The 21,519-nt window shown below is 41.2% G+C and overlaps 1 protein-coding gene across 33 annotated transcripts in view; it reads left to right on the top strand.

The window, feature by feature from the left end:
• CEP63 (centrosomal protein 63) overlaps positions 1-9,739 on the top strand; it is an 80,353-nt gene extending 70,614 nt beyond the window's left edge. For 19 of the 33 annotated variants that reach the window (XM_069564867.1, XM_069564960.1, XM_069565024.1 and 16 more), the window contains 2 exons: positions 495-581; positions 9,341-9,739. In XM_069564867.1, the coding sequence (XP_069420968.1) occupies positions 495-581; positions 9,341-9,499 (246 nt within the window). In that variant the 3' untranslated portion in view covers positions 9,500-9,739. Of the gene's footprint in view, positions 1-494; positions 582-6,220; positions 6,427-7,201; positions 7,488-9,340 lie in introns of all 33 variants that reach the window. The other 14 variants (XM_069564838.1, XM_069564939.1, XM_069564865.1 and 11 more) reach the window with 2 other exon arrangements.
• The last annotated feature ends 11,780 nt before the right edge of the window (positions 9,740-21,519 follow it).

Genomic DNA, 21,519 nt, shown 5'->3' with positions numbered 1-21,519 from the left:
CCCAAGAGACTTAGATATTGTAAGGAGAAGGCATAGAGTGTGAAGAGGAGAGACTTGAACCCAACTTAGGAAACTACTCATTTAGGATAAAAAAGTGCCAGAATGATGCTAAAAAGGAAAGAGACAATAAGGAAGAAAACCAGATAGTTTTCACAAAAGAAGCAGGAAGCCAAGGAAGGCAGGAATCTTCAAGCAGGAATAAGCTACTACCCTTGAAAGGAGTACAGATTACAAGATGCTGGAGGCAGAGGCCAGGAAGAGGAGTGCCAGGGCGCCACCAGTGCCTGGATTGATCTGTTTAGAATAATACTCTTAATTGTGTGCGTACAAATTCATGTTGAAACACCTCTTCAAAAAATGTTTTAGAAAGTGTTTGTATATATGAATGAAGAATGTAACTTCACCTAATGAAAATTATATATAGAAAAAATTGTTAAGATGCATTTGATTTATTCATTACATTTATTTAGTTTTTTCTACTTTTCCCTTCTCAGGAGATGTTGGGTCAGCTGGAATCACTGAAGTTAGAAAATCGTCATCTTTCTGAAATGGTGATGAAATTGGAATTGGGTTTACATGAGGTACATATATAGAAACTTGCTTTTCTGCTATGCAAGCCTCTTGTATAGCTTTTCTGCTGTACAAGAAATTACTTTGTAAATACTGATATTGTAAAGAGAAAGCTAAGATCAAACTATGAAGTGATCTTTCTGCAAAAACTTTCTCCAAAAGAAGTCAAGACAGTGATAGGAGTGAGCAAAATATCACTCTTCACTCCAGCAACTGGAAGATTTTAAAAAATACTGTGTGTGATAAAAATACATGTAAAATAGAGAGAATATATATAAAGGGTTTAGCATAATGTCTGGCATTTAGTAGGTATATAATAAATATTTAATGCTGTTATTATTACTATAATGACTATTTTCACAGTCTTTTCATTATAAAGTATGTCATCTTTTAAGTATTTTTGTTTTAAATATATTTCTACAAGGTAAAAGTGTTAAGTGAAAGGTTTAGTTGCTCAGTTGTATCTGACTCTGCGACCCCATGGACTATAGCCCTCCAGGCTCCTCTGTCCATGGGATTCTCCAGGCAAAAATACTGGAATGGGTAGCCATTCCCTTCTCCAGGGGATCTTCCCAACTCAGAGATCAAACCCTTATCTCCTGCATTGCAGGCAGATTCTTTACCATCTGAGCCACTAGAGAAAATACACTTCATTTAATCAAATATTCTAGAATCTTTTATGCTCAAAGTATTTAGTAGATGGTGTAATAGATACAAGGATGATTCTTGTCTTTACAAGACTGAGGGTAATCCAGTAGGGAGGATAAGAAATGTAAGCAAGCGTCTATGAAACCAGAGAACAGGATTAGCTAACAGAGAGTTACCAACTGTGTGGGTGCTCTTTTAACTATTTTGTTATAAAATTGTTATTTTTGCAAAATGACCCATCTGTTTCTTACCCCTCTTTTCTTGATATGGGTCAAATGCCCAGAGATTTTAGAAATTCTTCTTTTCTGTTTTTCTGGAGAGTCTATGCCTCCAAAACTTCATGGTTATACAATGGCCCTGTTGGCTCCTAAGTAGTTTTAGTTTCACTCTCAAGGATTGTGGAGGCTGGGGTGTAAGAACATGCAAAACACTACATGAATACTTTATTTCAGCTAAAGGAAAATACAGGGAACCATTTTTATAATCTTTTGAGAGGGTGAGACTCCCTTAGCATCTTGAAACCACAAAGAATTTTACAACATAAAGAATTCTACAACATAAAAATATAAAATTTCTGGACTACAGAAGGCTCCATTTAAAAGACTGATAGACTAGAGGAAAACAATCTGTTAACAGACAAAATGTTAATATAAAATATTAATATATAAGGCCTTATAAAGATAATACAGTCATTGGGATCTAGTAGGAAAATAGGTTCAGTTCAGTACAGTTCAGTCACTCAGTCGTGTCCGACTCTTTGAGACCCCATGGACTGCAGCAGGCCAGGCTTCCCTGTCTATTACCAATTCCCAGAGCTTGCTCAAACTAATGTGCATCGAGTCTGTGATGCCATCCAGCCATCTCATCCTCTGTCATCCCTTTCTCTTCCTGCCTTCCATCTTTCCCAGCATCAGGGTCTTTTCAAGTGAGTCAGTTCTTCACGTCAGGTGGCCAAAGTATTGGAGCTTCAGCTTCAGCATCAATCCTGCCAGTGAATATTCAGGAGTGATTTCCTTTAGGGTTGACTGGTTGGATCTCCTTGCAGTCCAAGGGACTCTCAAGAGTCTTCTCCAGCACCACAGTTCAAAAGCATCAATTCTTCGGCACTCAGCTTTCTTTATAGTCCAATTCTCACATCCATACACAACTATTGGAAATACCATAGCTTAGACTACATGGACTTTTGTCAGCAAAGTAATGTCTCTGCTTTTTAATATACTATTTGGGCTGGTCATAGCTTTTCTTCCAAGGAGCAAGTGTATTTTAATTTCATGGCTGCGGTCACCATCTGCAGTGATTTTGGAGCCCACGAAAATAAAATCTCTCACTGTTTCCATTGTTTCCCCATCTCTTTGCCATGAAGTGATGGGACCGGATGCCATGATCTTAGTTTTTTGAATGTTGAATTTTAAGCCTGCATATCTGAGGTTATTGATATTTCTCCCAGCAATCTTGACTCCACCTTGTGCTTCATCCAGCCCAGCATTTCTCATGATGTACTCTGCATATAAGTTAAATAAGCAGGGTGACAATATGTAGCCTTGACATACTCCTTTCCCAATTTGGAACCAGTTTGTTGTTCCATGTCCAGTTCTAACTGTTGCTTCTTGACCTGCATACAGATTTCTCAGGGGACAGGTAAGGTGATCTGGTATTCCCATCTCTTGAAGAATTTTCCACAGTTTGTTGTGATCTACATAGTCCATAAATAGATAATCATAGAAGTAATGCAGAAATTCAGCAAGAAGAAAAGCAGTTACATCCCTTTAATAGTCAAAAGAAATAAATATTCTTTGGTTTATTGACATAACAATGATTTTTTAAAAACTGATATAACCAGTATTGGCAGGGATATAGAGCAACAGGCTCTTTAGTGCTCTGTTAATGAGAAAGTAAATTGACACAGCTATTCTGGAGGGCAGTTTAGCAATGTCCATTAAACCGAGTGTAAATACATGCAGTCTATAAAGTCCTGAGTCATGTGCATTTCTGATTTTGGTTGTCGTTGCTGAATTGTTCTCCTTTTGTCATCAGTTTGCATTCCCAAAGAACCCATCCCGGAGAAGCAAATGCATGAAAACGGTCATTTCAGTGTTGTTTGCAGTATCCAAAATTTTTTAAAAATGTAAATGTTAGTCTGTAGAGGGATGGTTTCTTGATTTTCTTTACTAGGAAAATGTTATGCCGTCATTTATGTGGCAGATGAACATATGCTCCCTCGCCAAATGCCTCTAAAACTAAAGTGAAAGGACTTTGTTTTTTAAAGCAAACCAACAAGGATGGAAAAAGTAGGAGAGGAGACAACAGCTAAATATTTTGTAAGGGGGAAGGTGGATGGAAGGAAGGAAAGAAGAAAGGAAGGATGCATAGACGGAAGGAAGGAAAACAACTTTATACACCTTGATAAGCAATACGAAGCTAGTGGTGGAGAAAACCAAGAACCTGGTTTGCACCACAGAGTCTTCAAAAGGCTCAGGATTTCAGTTCAGTTCAGTTGTGGCTGATTCTATGCGACCCCATGCACTGCAGCATACCAGTCTTCCCTGTCCATCACCAATTCCCAGAGCTTGCTCAAAGTCATGTCCATCGAGTCGGTGATGCCATCCAACCATCTCATCCTCTGTTGTCCCCTTCTCCTCCTGCCTTCAATCTTTCCCAGCATCTTTCCCAGGGTCTTTTCCAGTGAGTCAGTTCTTCACATCAGGTGGTCAAAGTATTGGAGCTTCAGCTTCAGCAGCAGTCCTTTCAGTGAATATTCAGGACTGATTTCCTTTAGGGTTGACTGATTGAATCTCCTTGCAGTCCAGGGGACTCTCAAGAGTCTCCAACACCACAGTTCAAAAGCATCATTTCTTCGGTGCTCAGCTTTCTTTATGGTCCAGCTCTCACATCTGTGCATGACTTCTGGAAAAACCATAGCTTTGACTAGATGAACCTTTGTTGGCAAAGTAATGTCTGTGCTTTTTGATATGCTGTCTTGGTTGGTCATAACTTTTCTTCCAAAAGTCTTTTAATTTCATGGCTGCAGTCACCATCTGCAGTGATTTTGGAGCCCAAGAAAATAAAGTCTGTCACTGCTCAGGATTTGGAAATAGCTGATTGAGACTTCCATCTTATGTAATGTTCATATTTAAGAGTTGGGAACTCTCAGAGGTGCTTAACCCAGACTATGGCCAGAGATTCTGTTCAGCTCAATTTCTCCTGAAACCTCTTAACAGTGGTAGTGATGTCCTTTCTTCACACAGCCAGGTGTGTGCTTGCTATGTACTTTTTATATTACTTTTCACATTCATTTGTTTGTAATTGTGATTAATACAATAGTAAATTTGAGAAAAATTTAAATGATGCCTGCCTGGAAAAAGCAAACATTATCTTCTTCTAAAAGATATCTTTAATGATATCAGATATCAAACTCTGGCTGTTGAGGATCGTGTCAGCAGTTTAGACTTCCTCTGATTTTGAAGTTACAGTATAAACATGATGTATGTATTAAGAACAATTATTAGAAAGTTCAGTTTTGCATTTACCTTCCTAGGAAGGTGATATTACTTTTACAAATGAATAATTTTGGCTAAATAACTCTTAATAAAAGTATCTAATTAGCTTTGTAATGAGAGCAATAGCTCTGATAAATTATTTACCACAGTGAAAATAAAAGTCTCCAGTAGTTCATAGTTTTAACTCCTATGTCCTACATTTTTTTTTTTTTGAGATTTTACCTGTCAACAACTTGCTGAAAGATTTTATAACTTATTGTCACTACTAGTACAGATAGTTAAATGGTTGTATTTTAAGCTTTATTTTTTTGTTAGGTAAATTGTGTTTGTCAAACTACTTGACCAGCTTATTTTCAAAAAATTCTTTATAGAAAAGGGTAAGCTAAACATCATATTAAATTCCAAAGATGATAACCATAATTTTTCAGAATGCTAATGAAAATATTTTGTCATTAGGAAAAAATGGTCCAGCCTTCTGTTTTTTTAGGTACTGTATTACTAGGAAACATGTAGAATTGAAGAGCAGTAAAATCTGTAATTACAGAATTCAAACCATATCAGAGTAGTAATTTGTACCTTATCCTTGTTGAATACTGACTTATGTCAAAATCAATCTCACATACCAGAATAGGTACAACATTATGTAAAAGTTTTTAAGACCAGAGAGTTATTTATTTAAAAGTTGTCCATGCCAGTCAGAATTCCTTTTCAGAACCTTATATACAGATTTCTTTATTTGAAATAGGTCTCTTGATTTTCTTCCACAGGTATTGTGGGGCTGTTCAACCCCCTGTCTCCCTCTTTTCTTTTTTAAGTTAAACTATAGTAGTGTAATTGCATAGTTACAATATTATATCAAAGTGTACAACATAGTTATTCAATATTTTCATAGGTTATACCGTTTAAAGCTATTGTAAAATAATGGCTATATTGTCTGCTGTGTAATATATCCTTGTAGCTTATTTATTTTATACATAGTAGTTCGTGCCTCTTAACCCCCTTCCCCTGTCTAGCCGCACCCCCCTTCCCTCTCCCCATTGGCAACCATTCTGTGTCTGTGAGTCTGTTTCTGTTTTGTATTATCCATTTGTTTTATTTTTTGGTTTCCACATATAAGTGATAACATATAGTCTTTGTATTTCTCTGTCTGATTTATTTCACTAAGCTCAACTTTCTCTTTTCTTAAAAAAGAATTCATGATTACTATTTTCTTTCTTTTTGTCTGTATTTGATTTTCATTTATAGCTTTCTTCCATCCTAGTTCCAGCCTTCCTCCAGCTCCTTGGATATTCCTTCACACATCAGGGAAGCCCATTGTGCTTCTACCCCATTTACTGTAAGAAACACATCCTTTTTTTTTTTTAAGGTGCCAAAACCAGATCTATACTTTTTCCTAAGTAAAACCATAGATTAACTAGTCACAGCTAAAAGTAATTTTCTACCAGAAGTATCACAGATCACGAGTATTCTTTTACAAATTAAGTGCCTCTGTTCTTTTTTATTAGGCAAAAGAGATTTCACTAGCAGACCTCCAGGAAAATTATATTGAGGCATTAAATAAATTAGTATCTGAAAATCAACAACTACAAAAAGATTTGATGGATACCAAAGGTCAGCTGGAGATTTCTACTCAGATATGCAAAAAAAACCGGGACAGGATCTTTAAACCAACACACAGCAGAGTACCTGAGTTCAAGAATACAGAGTTCAAGTAAATTTTCTTCATAGTTTATTTAAAATATGTATCTTTATTATGTAATGCTCATTTCTTTGAGAATAATTTCCAATTTATAGAAATTAAATCCTTATCAAAGGACCGTATGTTTAATTCTGAAGTACAGTATGTACAAGTAAAGCTGTTAGGTTAAAAAGTGCAGGGGGTTATATATTACTTTCAAGTAAACTTCTAGATGTAGGTGACAATAACAGCCTAATTCCTGAGTTTTGTCATGCTGCTTCCCACCTTTCTAGCTTCACTTGTCCCATAAGAAGTGGAAGTTAGCTTTTTATAAAAAGCTTCTTTTGTATTTTTGGTGAACTAATAATAGATTGTTACCTAAAACATCAGCATTCAATGAAGAACCACCCGACTTCAGCTCTTACATGTTTTCCTACCAGGAACCTTTGCTGACACCCTCTCTGCCACTCCCACCTCACCCCCAGATGAAGATAAGGGACTTCTCTCTGCACAGTACTTCCCTGTCTCCTACCACCAACCCCACTAGGGCACTTAGATAGCTTAAGTGTCTTCCTTGCTGTTGTGTAAGTCTGTGGGGACAGGGACGTGGTCATGGGGATTGGGTATTTGGGGCCAGGGTGATGAAGAGAATGCCTGGTCTGAACGGGCTTCTGAAATTTTGTAAATTATAGCCTTCTCCTTAGTCTGGTTCTGTATTTTTATTGAACTTCCAACAATAAGTCTGTTTCTTTAAAGGAGGAAAATTGCTACAATGTTTATCTGCTTTATTTTCTAATCTGCTATCCAGTTCAGCCCATGGCCAGCACAGGCATGATGGGATGAAGGCTGAGCCCTACAAAGCAGGTCTTCATTCTCCGCAAGGACAAGCGTCGGATAGCATAGAGCCTGTGTCCCTGTCCCGGGGCTTCAGCCCCTCAAGCCATCAGATCAGCTCTTGCTGCTCCACTGTCTCCCTGCCATCTAACTTTCTGTGCAAAACTAACTCTCTGCCTTCAGTGCTAGATACAAATGAAGCCAACTTTTCTGACACTATCTCTGAGAGTATAAATGACCCAGAAGACTTTACATCTTTGGTATGGAAACTTTCTGATCTTACTAGTTTATTAAGTGTGTTTAGTTTGATTTTTTTTTAATTTTAAGGCGGAGGATTTTTTTTTTTCCTTTTTGTCTCCTTACTGGTTCTTTCTCTTAAGTACCCTTTGTTATTCTCATGTATTTCTGTCCTAAGAATTTGCTTGTGAAGACTTCAGCCACAAGTACTTTTCAAAATGTGTCTTATTAAATATAAGTTATAGGGACTCATTTGTTTTTAGCCAAAATTGAGAATTCCCTTCCTGCCTTTTTTCAGAGAGGGTCACCTTTGTATTGGAAATGATTGGTTCAAAGAATATCTCTGCCTGCCAAGATAGTCCTGGGGTGTAGACACTGGTGAAGGAGAAAAGGAATGGCTGGAAAGGGAAAGAGTGGGTCGAGGCAGAGGAAGTAATGGCAGCTGATGTGTCTGTTATAGACCATAGACTGGGCCGCCCCACGGGGCCCTGGTGGCAGACGCTGCCCTGCGACAGGGCTGGCCCCTTGTTCCTGCAGATGTGAGGACCCCTCTCCACCCTTGTTTTTGCCTTCTGTGAAGCACTCATGTCTGGCCATTCATTCTCATCACCCTAATGGTCCTGTATCTGTGAAAGTTCAGTATTTTTGACTTTTTAATGTGCCAACAAGTCCATAGGAGTTCTCTTTTAGTTGTTGAAATAAATGTGCTATATATGTAATTCTGAAATCCAAAAAAGACCTGATGACTAACTTTCTTTTTAAGTTTGGCACTAAGACCTGACCTGGCCTGAACCGATATGATGTGATAAAATGTTGATTGATCCCACTGAACATTTTATGTCAGAAATACCAATGTGTTTGATGATGGGATGTTACCTCAGACTCATGCATAGGTCCTGTATTCTATATTTGTGAATTCATCTACTTGCTAAACTATTAGTTACCTGTAAACAGAACTCATAAGCACTTTCACAGTTATTCTTGAACATGGCAGAGCTGGACAAAATGTATCACTGGACTTGCACGTTTATAGCTAAGGTCAGCCAAGGTGGTACGTTACCCTCTTGTTTCAGCTCTTGTGCTGAGAGGCCCAGAAGATAGAGTCACTCAGGGGCAGTACAGTGCACGAAGCTCAGATGCTGGGCTTGAACAGGGTTTGAACCCCAACTTTGGCACCCATTAATGGGGTGGCCTCAGGAAAGTCACTAAACACTGTGAACCTTGTTTTTTTGTGAAATAAAGCAAACAGAATCTACCTGGTGAGTTATTTTTAGGAGTTGGGATTATAATCTATGTGAAGTTTGTATGTATGTGTTTGTGTTTCCCATAAGAGCAGTGTTTCAATATTGATTAATTCAGTGTTTGAGATGACGTTATAGAAAATAACTACTGCAGATAAGGATCAACGGAATATGGTGCATCTAAATTCTGAAGCCAGTAATCTCAGACAAGGGGCTGTAGACTCAAATTTTGGAGGAAGGAAAATATTGATTTTTAGCTGGTATCTAATTTATTACCGGTAGATTTTCTATGCTTTAAAAAGTAACATTCAGATTTTCATAAGTGAGTTTGAAATAAATAGGCATTAAGTATATCTCTTCTAGTGTATAGAAGGCTCTGAAAGTCTTTAAATGAGTAACTAATATATTTATATGACACTTCACACTTACATAACTGTGTCAGAAAGGAAGATATCTGTGTTAATTTTTGTGGAACTTTTTAAAAAAAAAACTATTATTATCATTAGGATAAAGACAATATCTTGTCAGAGGAAAACATTCCCCTTTTGATATTGGTAGTTAGAAAATATCATGAATACTGTGTCTTAGAAATATACTGTTCAACTTACATATGTCAAAATTTGTTTCTCTTCTAGTGTCCCTTGCCTCTGTCTCCTCTTGGTTCAATAGCCACAAGATTTTTGGAAGAGGAAGAGCTGAGGTCTCATCACATTCTAGAGCGCCTAGATGCCCACATCGAAGAACTAAAGCGAGAAAGTGAAAAGACAGTGAAACAATTCACAGTCCTAAAGTAGCCTCTTAAAAATCACAAACTTGGAAATAAAAATAAACTCTGAAGAGTTACTGTCATCATGAAGTAGCAGCTCTTTGAAAACCTGAACATATGACTATATAGAAGCCATAAAAATGAGATGTACTAAAGCTGCTGTGAGGAATCTGAGAAGCTGATACTTAGCTCTAAGATGTTTTCTCTGCACTGTCTTGTTTAAAGGACTTTTTCCAGCAATAACATGTAAATAAACCACTTTGCTAGACTTTTTTCTCACATTAATATTTATTATCATAAAGTAGTACTTTCTCTTGCTGACTTAAATGTAATAGCTGTAGACTAATTAAAGATTTTATGATACATGTTGGAAATAAAGTAACTGTAGGAACTTCCTTTGGGAGCAGTGTCTGTAGTGAAAGCATGGGTCGCAGAGTTGTCCAGATTTTGCTGGGTTTTGTACTGGTTTTGCTTCTCATTAGCCAGTTGGGCTGGTAATGTGCGAGGCTAGGCAGAATTATGTGAAGGGGCTGGAGAAGTTTGACAGGAAGCCCTCTCCTATTCAAAAGACAAATGTGGGAAAGAGGTGGGCGCAGGGCCTGGGACTGGGCTAGCGTGGGAACCTGGGGACACTCAGTAGAAATCTCGGCATCGGCATTTCTGAGGAGAGGTTTGAAGGGGAGACAAAGATGTCAAGGTGCAGAGGCATTTGAAGCTGTGGAGATCTGGAGGAGGAGGGCAGGGAGAGAGAAGAGCAGAACCTGGGGCCCGAAGGACACCAGCACATGAGCATCGTGTGGTTAGATCCAGCAGAGGAGCTGGAATGTGCGACCAGAGACCAGAGGGCGAGGTGGAGGGCTCTTTCACCCAAGATGGGGCTCCTGTGATCCAGCCCTCTCCGTGGATCTTTCCTATCAGCAAGCAAACATCCTGTTGTTTCTCCTTTCTTTAAAGCAAAACAAAACCTCAGTTCCACATCCTCCCTACTGCTCCACACACTTGTCCTCTTCACACAGATGTCTCTGGCGAGAATTGTCTGCAGTGACTGTTGCCAGTCATCTTTTTTTTTTTTAATTTATTTTTAATTGGAGGATAATGGCTTCAAAATGTTGTGTTGGTTTCTGTCATACAACAAAGTGAGTCAACCATGAGTCTACCTGTGTCCCCTCCCTCTTGAACCTCTCTCCCATCCCCCATCTCATCCCACCCCTCTAGGCTGTCGCAGAGTACAGAGCTGAGCTTCCTGTGTTACACGGCAACTTCCCATTAGCCGCCTGTTTTACACGTGGTAATGCGTATGTTTCAGTGCTACCCTCTCAATTCATCCTACCCTCTCCTCCCCCAAACTGTGTCGGCAAGTCTGTTCTCTTCATCTGTGTCTCTGTTCCTGTCCTGCAAAAGGATTCATCAGCACCATTTTTCTAGTTCCATATATATGTGTTAATACACTATATTTGTTTTTCTCTTTCTGACTGACTGCACTCTGTATAGCAGGCTATAGATTCATCTACCTCACTGCAACTAACTCAAATGCGTTCCTTTTTGTGGCTGTGTAATGTTCCATTGTTTATATGTACCACAACTTCTTTATCCATTCATCTGTCAGTGGACACCTAGGTTGGCTCCTTATCCTACCTAGCTATTGTAAATAGTGCTGCAATGAACACTGGGGTACCTGTATCTTTTTCAGTTATGGTTTCCTCAGGGTATATGCCCAGGTAGTGGGATTGCTGGGTCATATGGTAGTTTGGGCTACCCAGGTGGTGCTAGTTGTAAAGAACCTGCCTGCCAATGCAGGAGATATAAGAGATGTGGGTTTGATTCCTGGGTAAGGAAGATCCCCTGGAGGCGACCAAGGCAACCCACTCCTGTACTCTTGCCCAGAGAATCCCCATGGACAGAGGAGCCTGGCAGGCGACAATCCATAGGGTTGCAGAGTTGGACATGACTGAAGTGACTTTGCACGCATACATGCATGGTAGTTTTATTCCTAGTTTTTAAAGGAATCTCCATACTGTTCTCCATAGTAGCTGTATCAGTTTGCATTCCCACCAACAGTGCAAGAGTGTTCCTTTTCTCCACACCCTCTGCAGCATTTATTGTTTGTAGACATTTTTGATGATGGCCACTCTGACCAGTGTGAGGTGATAACTTCATTGTGGTTTTGATTTGCATTTCTCTAGTAATGAGTGCTGTTGGTCATCTTTTCATGTATTTGTTAGCCATCTGTATGTCTTCTGTGGAGAAATGTCTGTTTGGGTCTTCTGCCCATTTTTTCATGGGTTGTTTGTTTTTTCTGTTATTGAGCTGCATGAGCTGCTTGTAGATTTTGGAGATTAATGCTTTGTCAGTTGTTTTCATTTGCAATTATTTTCTCCCATTCTGAGGGTTGTTTTTTTCATCTTGTTTATAGTTCCCTTTGCTGTGCAAAAGCTTTTAAGTTTAATTAGGACCCACTTGTTTATTTTTGTTTTTATTTCTATTACTCTAGGTCAAAAAGGATATTGCTGTGATTTATGTCAAAGAGTGTTCTGCCCATGTTTTCCTCTAAGAGTTTTATAGTTTCTGGCCTTACATTTAGGTCTTTAATCCATTTTGAGTTTATTTTTGTATATGGTATTAGGAAGTGTTCTGTTATTGTCGTTCAGAGACTTTAAGTCGTGTCCGGCTTTTTGTGACCCCATAGACTACAGCATGCCAGGCTTCCCTGTCTTTAACTATCTCCCAGAATTTGCTCAGATTCGTGTCCATTGAGTCAGTGATGCCGTCCAATGATCTCATCGTCTGTTTTTCCCTTCTCTTTCTGTCCTCAGTCTTTCCCATCATTGGCATCTCTTCCAATGAGTTGGCTGTTCGCATCAGGTCGCCAGGGTATTGGAGCTTCAGCATCAGTGCTTCCAATGAATATTCAGGGTTGATTTCCTTTAGGGTTGACTGGTGTGATCTCTTTGCTGTCCAAGGGACTCCCAAGAGTTCTCCAGCACAACAACTCAAAAGCATCAATTCTTCAGTGCTCAGCCTTCTTTATGGTCCAGTTCTCACCTCCATATAGCTTTGACTATAAGGACGTTTGTCAGCAAAGTGATGTTTCTGCTTTTTAATACACTGTCTAGGTTTGCATAGCTTTTCTTCCAGGGAGCAAGCATCTCTTAATTTCATGACTGTGTCATCATCTACAGTGGTTTTGGAGCCCAAGAAAATAAAGTTTGTCACTGTTTCCACTGTTTCCCCATCTATTCACCATGAAGTGATGGGACTGGATGCCATGAACTTCGTTTTTTGAATGTTGAGTTTTAAGCCAGCTTTTTCACTCCTCTTTGACTCTCATCAGGAAGCTCATTAGTGCCTCTTTACCTTCTGCCACTAGAGTGGTACCATCTGTATATCTGAAGTAGTTGATATTTCTCCTGGAAATTTTGATTCCAGCTTGTGCTTCATCCAACCTGGCATTTCACATGATGTACTCTGCATATCAGTTAAATAAGCAGGGTGACAATATACAGCCTTGATGTACTCCTTTCCCAGTTTGGAACCAGTCCATTGTTCCATGTCTGATTCTAACTTCTTGACCTGCATATAGATTTCTCAGGAGGCAGATAAGGTGATCTGTTAGTCCCATCTCGTGAAGAGTTTTCCACAGTTTGTTGTAATCCAGACATCTAAGGCTTTAGCATAGTCAGTGAAGCAAAAGTAGATGTTTTTCTGGAATTCCCTTGCTTTTTCTATGATCAAACAGATGTTGGCGATTTGATCTCTGGTTCCTCTGCCTTTTCTAAATCCAACTTGTACATCTGGAAGTTCTCGATTCATGTACTGTTGAAGCCTCGCTTCAAGAATTTTGAACACAACTTTGCTAGCATGTTAAATGAGCGCATCTAATTTCATTGTTTTGCATGTAGCTGTCCAGTTTTCCCAGCACCACTTATTGAAGAGGCTATCTTTTCTCCATTGTATTTTCTTGCTTCCTTTGTCAAAGGTAATAGATGTGTCCCATTATTTTCTTAATTTAATCCTCTCTAACCCCACCTGCCCCCCCCGCCATGGAACTGCTCTCCTGGCCTGGAGGTCGCCAGTGACTTTGTCAGTTCTGAGCATCATTTCACACGCTTGGTCTCCCCCTCACCGTCTCTTGGTTTCCCTGACCTGACATTCCTACTCATTCCGTCTGATTCTACTCTTCTGAATTTTCCTCTACTAAAGGACCCCGCTAGGACTTCGATGTGAGTTTTCTCACACAACATGCTCTTTCCCTAGACTATTGCATTCAACTTTTAAGCTTTTAATTCTGTCTGTAGACCTGTTTGACCTCTCCTCAGAGCTCCTGCCTTAGAATATCTCCACTTGAATGTCTGATTAGAACCTTAGGCTGAAGATTTCCGAGAGCTCTTGAATCTCCCTGTTGCTTAGATTCCATGTCAGGGTGGCGTCATGTGTGCCAGTTGCTAGGGGTTAGTCCGTCATTCCTTCCTTACCCACACCTCCGAGTCCAAGCCTTTGGGAGGTCTGTCAGTTCTGCCTACTGTCTCAGACCCAACCATTTCTCTCCTCATGCCTGCCCCCCAGTCTCTCACCTGATTCCAGCAGTAGCCTCCTAATTGCTATTACTCCTATTCCTGACTCAATAATTCATTCTCCGTAATGCCTCCTAAGTTATCCTTTAGAAATGTGAATTAAACAGTGTCCCTGCTACCTCCCTTCCAATCCTGCAAAGGCTCCGTATTCCACCGTTTAAATGTGAGTTGCTTGTCATCTCCCATAAGACCCGCAACGCTCCATGCCCGCCTCCATCACCCACTCCATCACTGTCCTTCCCTGTGCTCCAGCCTCCCTGGCCTCCTTTCTGTTCTGGAGTGCTGCCAGCCTTAGCCTGTGCAGGTCGTTGCACTTGCTGTTTACCAGGAGTCCCATTCTTTCACCCATGATAGGTGCTTTCTCCACATCCTCCCTGACTGCCCTCTCCAAAATCCACTTCTCCCAGTTTCTCTTGCTCCCTGCCCAGAGTTATTGCTTTCATAGTACTCAGCACTCTGCAATCCTTTTGTCACTTGATTTGCGTTTGTATTTCACTTCTGCCTTTAGAATTAAGCTCCTTGAGGGGAAGGACTTTGCTGTCTGATGGGGCCCTCACCTCTCCACACAAGCCCAGCACTTGGAGCTACTCAAGTAGTTCAGAAACCAGGGAATACATGTCTTTCTTGAGATGCCACACTTTTTTTTCCTTCGTACATGCTGCCAACCCTTCAGCCAGCCTCTCTTCCCACATACCTCCCGCCCCATGCCCCAGTACCTTGCTTGGCAAAGCTTTCCCACACACATCCTGGGGAAGGGGCCTCCTTGTTTTTCACGGCGCTCTTTCTGTGCATCTCTCAAAGCTCAAACCGCCCTGTGCTTCCTCTGCAATTTCTGTGTCTCCCACTGAACTGAAACCTCCTCAAAAGCAGGGGCCGTCCTCAGTCCGCAGGTTGCCTAACATAGTACATACTAAGCGAGTACTAGGTGGATGAAAATCACCACCATTCTAGGTTTCATTGTAAAATGGATTGTACTTCAGGGGGTTGAGTCGATTTACTGAAAAGATATTTCTGAAAGGGCTTTGTAGACTCCGAAAATACTGTACCAATATGGACTATTATGAGGGGATCCTGAGTCTTAAGCTTGTCCCAAGCTTATGGAATGTTCATACTACCTGTTGACTAGGAGAAATGATGGCAGACTGTGGTTGCTGGAAATAAAGAGTCATGAGGTGCTATGTATTTTCTTAAATTTATACAGTACTGTGTTATTTTAAGTTGAAATCGTTAACTGATTGAATTTGTCAGAACATTTAATTGTAATTTAATCTCTTAACTTTATTCTTCAAAAAGATATGCCAAATATTAAAATGTGTCAAAATTAAATTTGAGTTAGTTTCTTCATATACATTTTATAAAACCTCCCAGTGAGTGGGGTGCCCGAATTAGCTGAAAAGATAAGGGTGTTGTCGTCTGGTTGTGGGTTTTCAGATGACATTTTCTTGGGTGAGTTATTCTTCTTGGCCTGGATCCTAGTGAAGTTGTGTCTGGATTTCTATGCAGATTTTAGCTGAAGAAGACAAAGATGAATTCCCACTATGGGTTGGACATGACCTTTCCATGGAGTCTCTTTTGATTTCAACAAGGCTAGGAGGCAGTGGGTGTCGTTGTCCCCATGTGCCAGGAAGGATTTAAGTGGCTTGGCTTTCTAACAGCGCCTGGGGGTAGAGAGTGTGGCCTCTGCAGGCACACAACCCTGTTCTGAATCCTTGCTCTGCCACTTACTAGCCCCGTGACCTTGAGCAAATTAATAACCTCTCAAAGGCCTTAGTTTTCTTATCTGTAAAGTGGGGGAGATAAAAATCGTATCTACCTCATAGTGTTTGTGAAGCACTTAGAACAGTGCTGATCCAGTAAAAATTATGGAAGTATCTTGTTGAATAGAAACAATACCCTGCTCTGTATTTCGATTATGTCGGTTTAGCTGCAAAAAAGTCTGTCTTCCTTTTCATACACAGACGTGTGACACCAGGCAGACTATAGGTGATGGTAGTCTGTTTGCAAAATGCCCTTGAGACCAAAACCTAAAAGTTACAGGTAAGAAAAATAACTGCAGAAGCAGCTCTGTCATAGAGAACGTACACTGAGTAAACAGTCGTCGTGCACAGCACTCCACGGAGTGCACAACATAAGTGCAGAATGGCAAGGCTAGAAAAAGAAACGTGTTGACTTGTTCTAGAAACAGATTGAAATAGTATACAAAAATGCGTCTAAAAGGAACAAATGGTGGGCCTGGGCCAGAGGACAAGTGAGGGCCGTAAATGCTGGTCACAGAGGAACAGCTAGTCCAGCCTGGTTGGTAGAGGCAGGCAGCAACACTACCTCTGAGCTTCTTAAAGGCCAAAGCAGAAGAGAAAACATTATTATTTATTACTTAAGTACATAATTAAATTATTATTTATTACTTATTACAAAATTGAAACACGCCATGGGTTCAAGAGAAGTACTCTATGTGTGTCTGAGCAGTGGGAGTGGGCCATAGCATTTTTGTAACTGAATAATAATAGGATCAGTACAGGTTCCTTACAGGACGCTTCGGTGCAGGCTGTTGGCATAATGCTGGAGTGCAACTGAGGAACCAGTTTTCAGAAGTCACCAACATGACAGCGTGAAGCTCTTGTAGCCTGGCTTGATGAAAAGGGGAAATTTAGAGGCATGATGGACTGCAATCATCTATAAAAGCAATCTCCTATAAAAAGCTATTTCTCCACTGTGCAGTTTTAATCATTTGAACAACAGTTCACTCTTTCTTTCTGTGGGAACCTAGAATTTGGGAAACTAACATTGCCCATTAAGGCCAAGTTCAAATGATTTGAAAACCCAATCAGAAGTAGGTTTATACTCTTCTTATGAAAAGAAACTAGTTAAGGCGAAGCTTGAATAGTGGAAGGTCCAGGAACTCCCTGATATTAAATGCAGGGAGAAGATCCATAATTCCTCCCAGACTCTCAGAGATATCTGTGAGCCAAAAAGAGATTAAGAACCACAATTTTAGGGGCTGGAATTCTCCCAGAATGGCGTTCTGTTTCCTGGGGAGAGATACAAAATTGGAGACGTCTAACCAATTCCTATTGGGGCTGAGTTTTAAAGTGCAGTTGAATAGTCATGAAAAATTCAAGCTTTTCAATAATAAAAAGACAACCCAATTTAAAAGTGGGCAAAGGATCTGAAGGACACTTCTCTAAAGACAATATACAAATGGCTAATAAGCACATGAAAGATGCTCTACATCATTAGTTGTCAGGGAAATGCAACTCAAAACACTTCACACACGCTTGTAATAAAAAGATAAAAAATAAGTGTTGATGAGGATATGGAGAAATTGGAACACTCATACATTGCTGATGGGAATGTGAAATGGTTCAGTTACTTTGGAAAACAATTTGGCAGTTCCTTAAAAAGTTACCCAGCAATATCAAGCCTAGGTATACACCCAAGCTCAGTGAAGACATGTCCACATAAAGAATTGTACATGAATGTTCATGGAATTATTCATAAGAGGCCTCCAAATGGAAAAAAACTAAAGGTCCTCTAAGTGATAGATGGATAAACAAAACATGGTATATCTATACAATGGAGTACTATTTGGGAATAAAAAGGAATGAAGTATGATTCTAAAATATGGATGAAACCTGAAAGCATTAAACAAAAGAAGCCAGTCACAAAAGACCACATATGTGTGGCTTCATTCATTTATATGAAAAATCTATGATAGGCAATCTATAGAGACAGTAGTTGGTGGTTGCTGAGGGCTGGGGGGTGTGGAGGGGCCGGGGGTGAAGATGAAAAGGGTACAAATTTCCAAATTGGTACATTCCAAATTGGTACATTTTCCAAGAAAATGTTCCAAAATTGATTGTGATGGCTGCACAATTCTGAATATAGCACAACTGAAAAGCACTGAATTGTACACTTTAAATGGGTAACTTAAATGGCACGTGAATTATATTTTAGTAAAGCTCTTACGGAAAAAAAAACCCTCTGATGCACAGCAACACCTAAAAAAAGTCAAGTTTATATTCAGAAAACATCACAGCACATATAACACATGCTATTCTAAAATTTCATATTCTCCACTTTCACACTCGGGAGTAATAGTGGTGCCCCTCTTTAGGGGGTGGACATCCAGCTCTGCCTGAACAGTCGCTTGTGGGGGGTGGGGCGGCAAGGTGGAGCCTCACTGAGGCTCCATGGGTACGGGCTTTGCCAGGAGCCAGGGCACCCAGGGCACCTCTCCTGGCAGTGGAGCGTGAGCTCATGCTGTCCACCATGGGGCTTGTTTCCAGGAGAGCTGAGGGCCCTGACCACAATGTCTGTGGTTCCTAACCACTGACAGGAAGTGTGGGAGTACGGGACTGTGCCCCAAGCAGGCCAGTCCCCGGGGCCTCTAGAAGCGTGATGGCCAGAGTAAGAAAAGCCAGCCACACAGCATATAGCCGCCCATATCTTCAGCTGTGGGAAGCAGATCAGGCAACATGCAAGACTTTGCTCTTAGGGACTGGCCACGCTCTGGGAGGCAGCCGGTGTGGACAAGCTGGCCGCCAGCCCCCAGAGCTGTCCTGGTTGAGGAAGCCACGAGGGCTGCTTGCTGGACCATCTCTTCGATCTGTCTTGACCCTGATGTATAATATAAACAGCTCACCAGTCTGAATCTTTCTGTAGTCTAGGGCCTGCATTTCAGATCCTCAGCCTACAAGTAAAAGCCATAAACAAGGCAGCAAGTGTTTTCTACCAGTTAATCCCTTCAGCCATGGTTGAGCACAGCCCTCACGCCCAGCAGGAGCGTGTGCTCAGCTGTGTAGGTCCCTGTGTGTCCTGACAGCAGTGGCTGGGGCAGGAGCCCTGTGGCTTCCCCAGTGATGCCCCTCTGGGGTGACAGGCCCCTCAACCCAGCGTGGAGACGCGGCAGCAGCCCGTTCATATTAGGAAGTGTTGGATCGACAGCAAAGGGTGGAGAAAGTTCTAGATGGATGATGTATTCAACTGCTGCCTCCTGCATGAGCTACCATTTGTGAACAAAGAAGGCATCACGGAGCTCTTTATTTTATTCCCAAAAGGTGTAACTCCAACACATGGTTTAACACCACCACTCAATTCCCGTGTGTTCCCACGTTAACTCATTCCTTAAATCCACATTTCTCCAGCTGTTTTCTAGAGATCTGAAAGTCCTCAAAGTGTTGATAAGTGTTCCTTAGACATGTACCAAAGCAGAACGGGAAAGGCTGCATAGCATCCGCTCAGTGCCGGGATGGAGTGAGGGAGCGGCCTCTCTTCCTCCTGCTGGCTCTCCCGTCCCTTGATGGCCCCCCTCTACTTCCCAGGCCCCTGGGCCTTAGACACTTAAGGTCCTTAGCCTTTGTGTGCCAGGGACTTCTCTGGCAGAGTGATGAAGCCTATGGATCCCTCAAAATAGTGACCAAGTCCACAAAATAAAATATATAGTGTTAAAAAGAAAACCAATTACATTGACATTCAGTTCTCAAAATCTAATAAGAAATAAATTTGTGATAAGGTATGACATGCACCTCTTTATTAACTCACTAAATGACGAGATTGAGGTCAGGTCCATTGCCCACTAGGTTTCGCAGCAATGATGCATGAACACACTGTTCTGAGAGTCTGCAACAATTGCTGTAAGACGTGGACGTGTCTTAATTTCTCTTGGAATAAAGCTGCAGGTACTGCTAACACTGCTGTAGTTTATTGCTAAGATTCCTAATAGAATGGAAACTAAATTTCAATTAGAGCTTCAGTGGAGAATAAGGACGTCAAGTTTTTCCATCCAAGTTTATAGAAATTTAAATTCTCTCCTTGGATCCCTTGGCAGGGAGTCCATGGACTCTGGGCTAAGAATTTAGAGGCTTAGAGTTCACCCATGCTTCCCCTTGTCCCTGGTCAGTCTGGTTACCTGTGAACATTCACTTGTGTGGTGGTGGCAATATTTGTGCTTAGTGTCACCTGCGATTCTAAGAACTCAGTCCTTAAATGAATGAGATCACAAACTGACTTGTGCAAGGGGAGCCCTTTTTGGGAATCTTGGAGAGCTAGTGTCATCACTCAACAGGTCAGATCATTCCACCCGAGTTGTGGGGGACCCTGGACCCTTGGCTGCCCTCAGAATTTAGGACAGCCAGGTCAAGCCTGGGAGGGTCAGAGCTCCTGACCTGGGGCTACTTGGGGGAAAACTAGGCTTGGTCAAGCAGCCCATGGTCCCTATAGGTGACAAGCCCAGTGGGAGATCGGGGAGAAGCTGGACCACTCAGATGTCTCCTCCAACAGAGCTGCAGAGGATGGACGAGGAGCCTAGACACACGGGGGAGTTGGGGCTCTGTGCACGCAAGGAGAATTGCGTGGCCCAAGTGCAGCCACCTGGGGACTGTGGAGCAGGGGACAAGGGGAGGGTAGTTGGTGCAGGTGAGACAGGCTGAGTGAGACATCTGGGACTCCTTGCTGCAGGGCTTGCACCTGGACAAGTCTCCTCAAACACCAAAATACAAGGAAACTGTAAAGGACTAAAAATAAGAGTGTGCATGCTCAACTGGGGCAAATTACTCACAACAAAACACAAACGGACCAAAACCCCACACAGCACACCAAGGGGCAGGCAGACCACCTAGACCACCCATCTGGCCCTACCCTCACCCAGTATAAGGTATAAGATCCAGCTGGCCCTAACCCCCACCCTGGGCACCCCTGCCCGCCCCAACAAGCAAGCGGACTTCTCGCTCCTCCCTCCTGCAGCAGGGGCCACAGTAAAGCCTTTCCTGAATGTCTCCTCTGGCCTCTGATCAATTTCTACTGATTAAGGAGGCCAAGAGCTCTGGTTGGTAACAGAGAAGCCAGTTGATGTTCCTGTGGATACCACTCTAGATGGCAGGCCTGAATCTGTCTTCACAAAATAATCCAGTTGTCTCTGAATCTCAAGACATTCATTTTGGACCCTTGGCCTAAAATTAAATCCTATAGACAAAGCAAACGTTTTAACCAGCAATGGTCAGGTCCTTGTACCTCTCTGTTGTGTCTGCTGCCTGTCATCCCAAGCCAGCAGCAAGATGACTGCTCCAACAAGAAACAGAAGTTCCCTAAATTAGTGTTTCTCATAATTTAACAGTTGCTCTAAAAATGTTTGATTGGATTCAAAATCTCTCCATAATATTACTAGAAACTTCACCAATAAATCTGTCAGTTAAAGAAGAGGAATTGCAATTAGTTTTTAAATACATTTTGTGGTGTTGTAATCTTCAAATTAATGTTGTAAAGAAAATTATCACTACTTTATAGTGAAAATAATAAGTTTCTCATAAGTTTCCCATCAAAGTAGAGTAGAAAGAATTTAAAGACACTGTTAGCTAAAAACACCTTAGGAATCGTTTTTAACAAATTCCAGCATAAATCCTGATATAAAAAGTTAAGGTCATTAAGCAACCAAAGCTTTTGCACAGCAAAGGAAACCATCAACCAACTGAAAAGTCGACCT

The sequence above is a fragment of the Ovis canadensis genome, chromosome 1, assembly GCF_042477335.2.
Source record: "Ovis canadensis isolate MfBH-ARS-UI-01 breed Bighorn chromosome 1, ARS-UI_OviCan_v2, whole genome shotgun sequence".
Lineage (NCBI taxonomy): Eukaryota > Metazoa > Chordata > Mammalia > Artiodactyla > Bovidae > Ovis > Ovis canadensis.
This window is presented reverse-complemented; position numbering and strand designations above follow the sequence as displayed.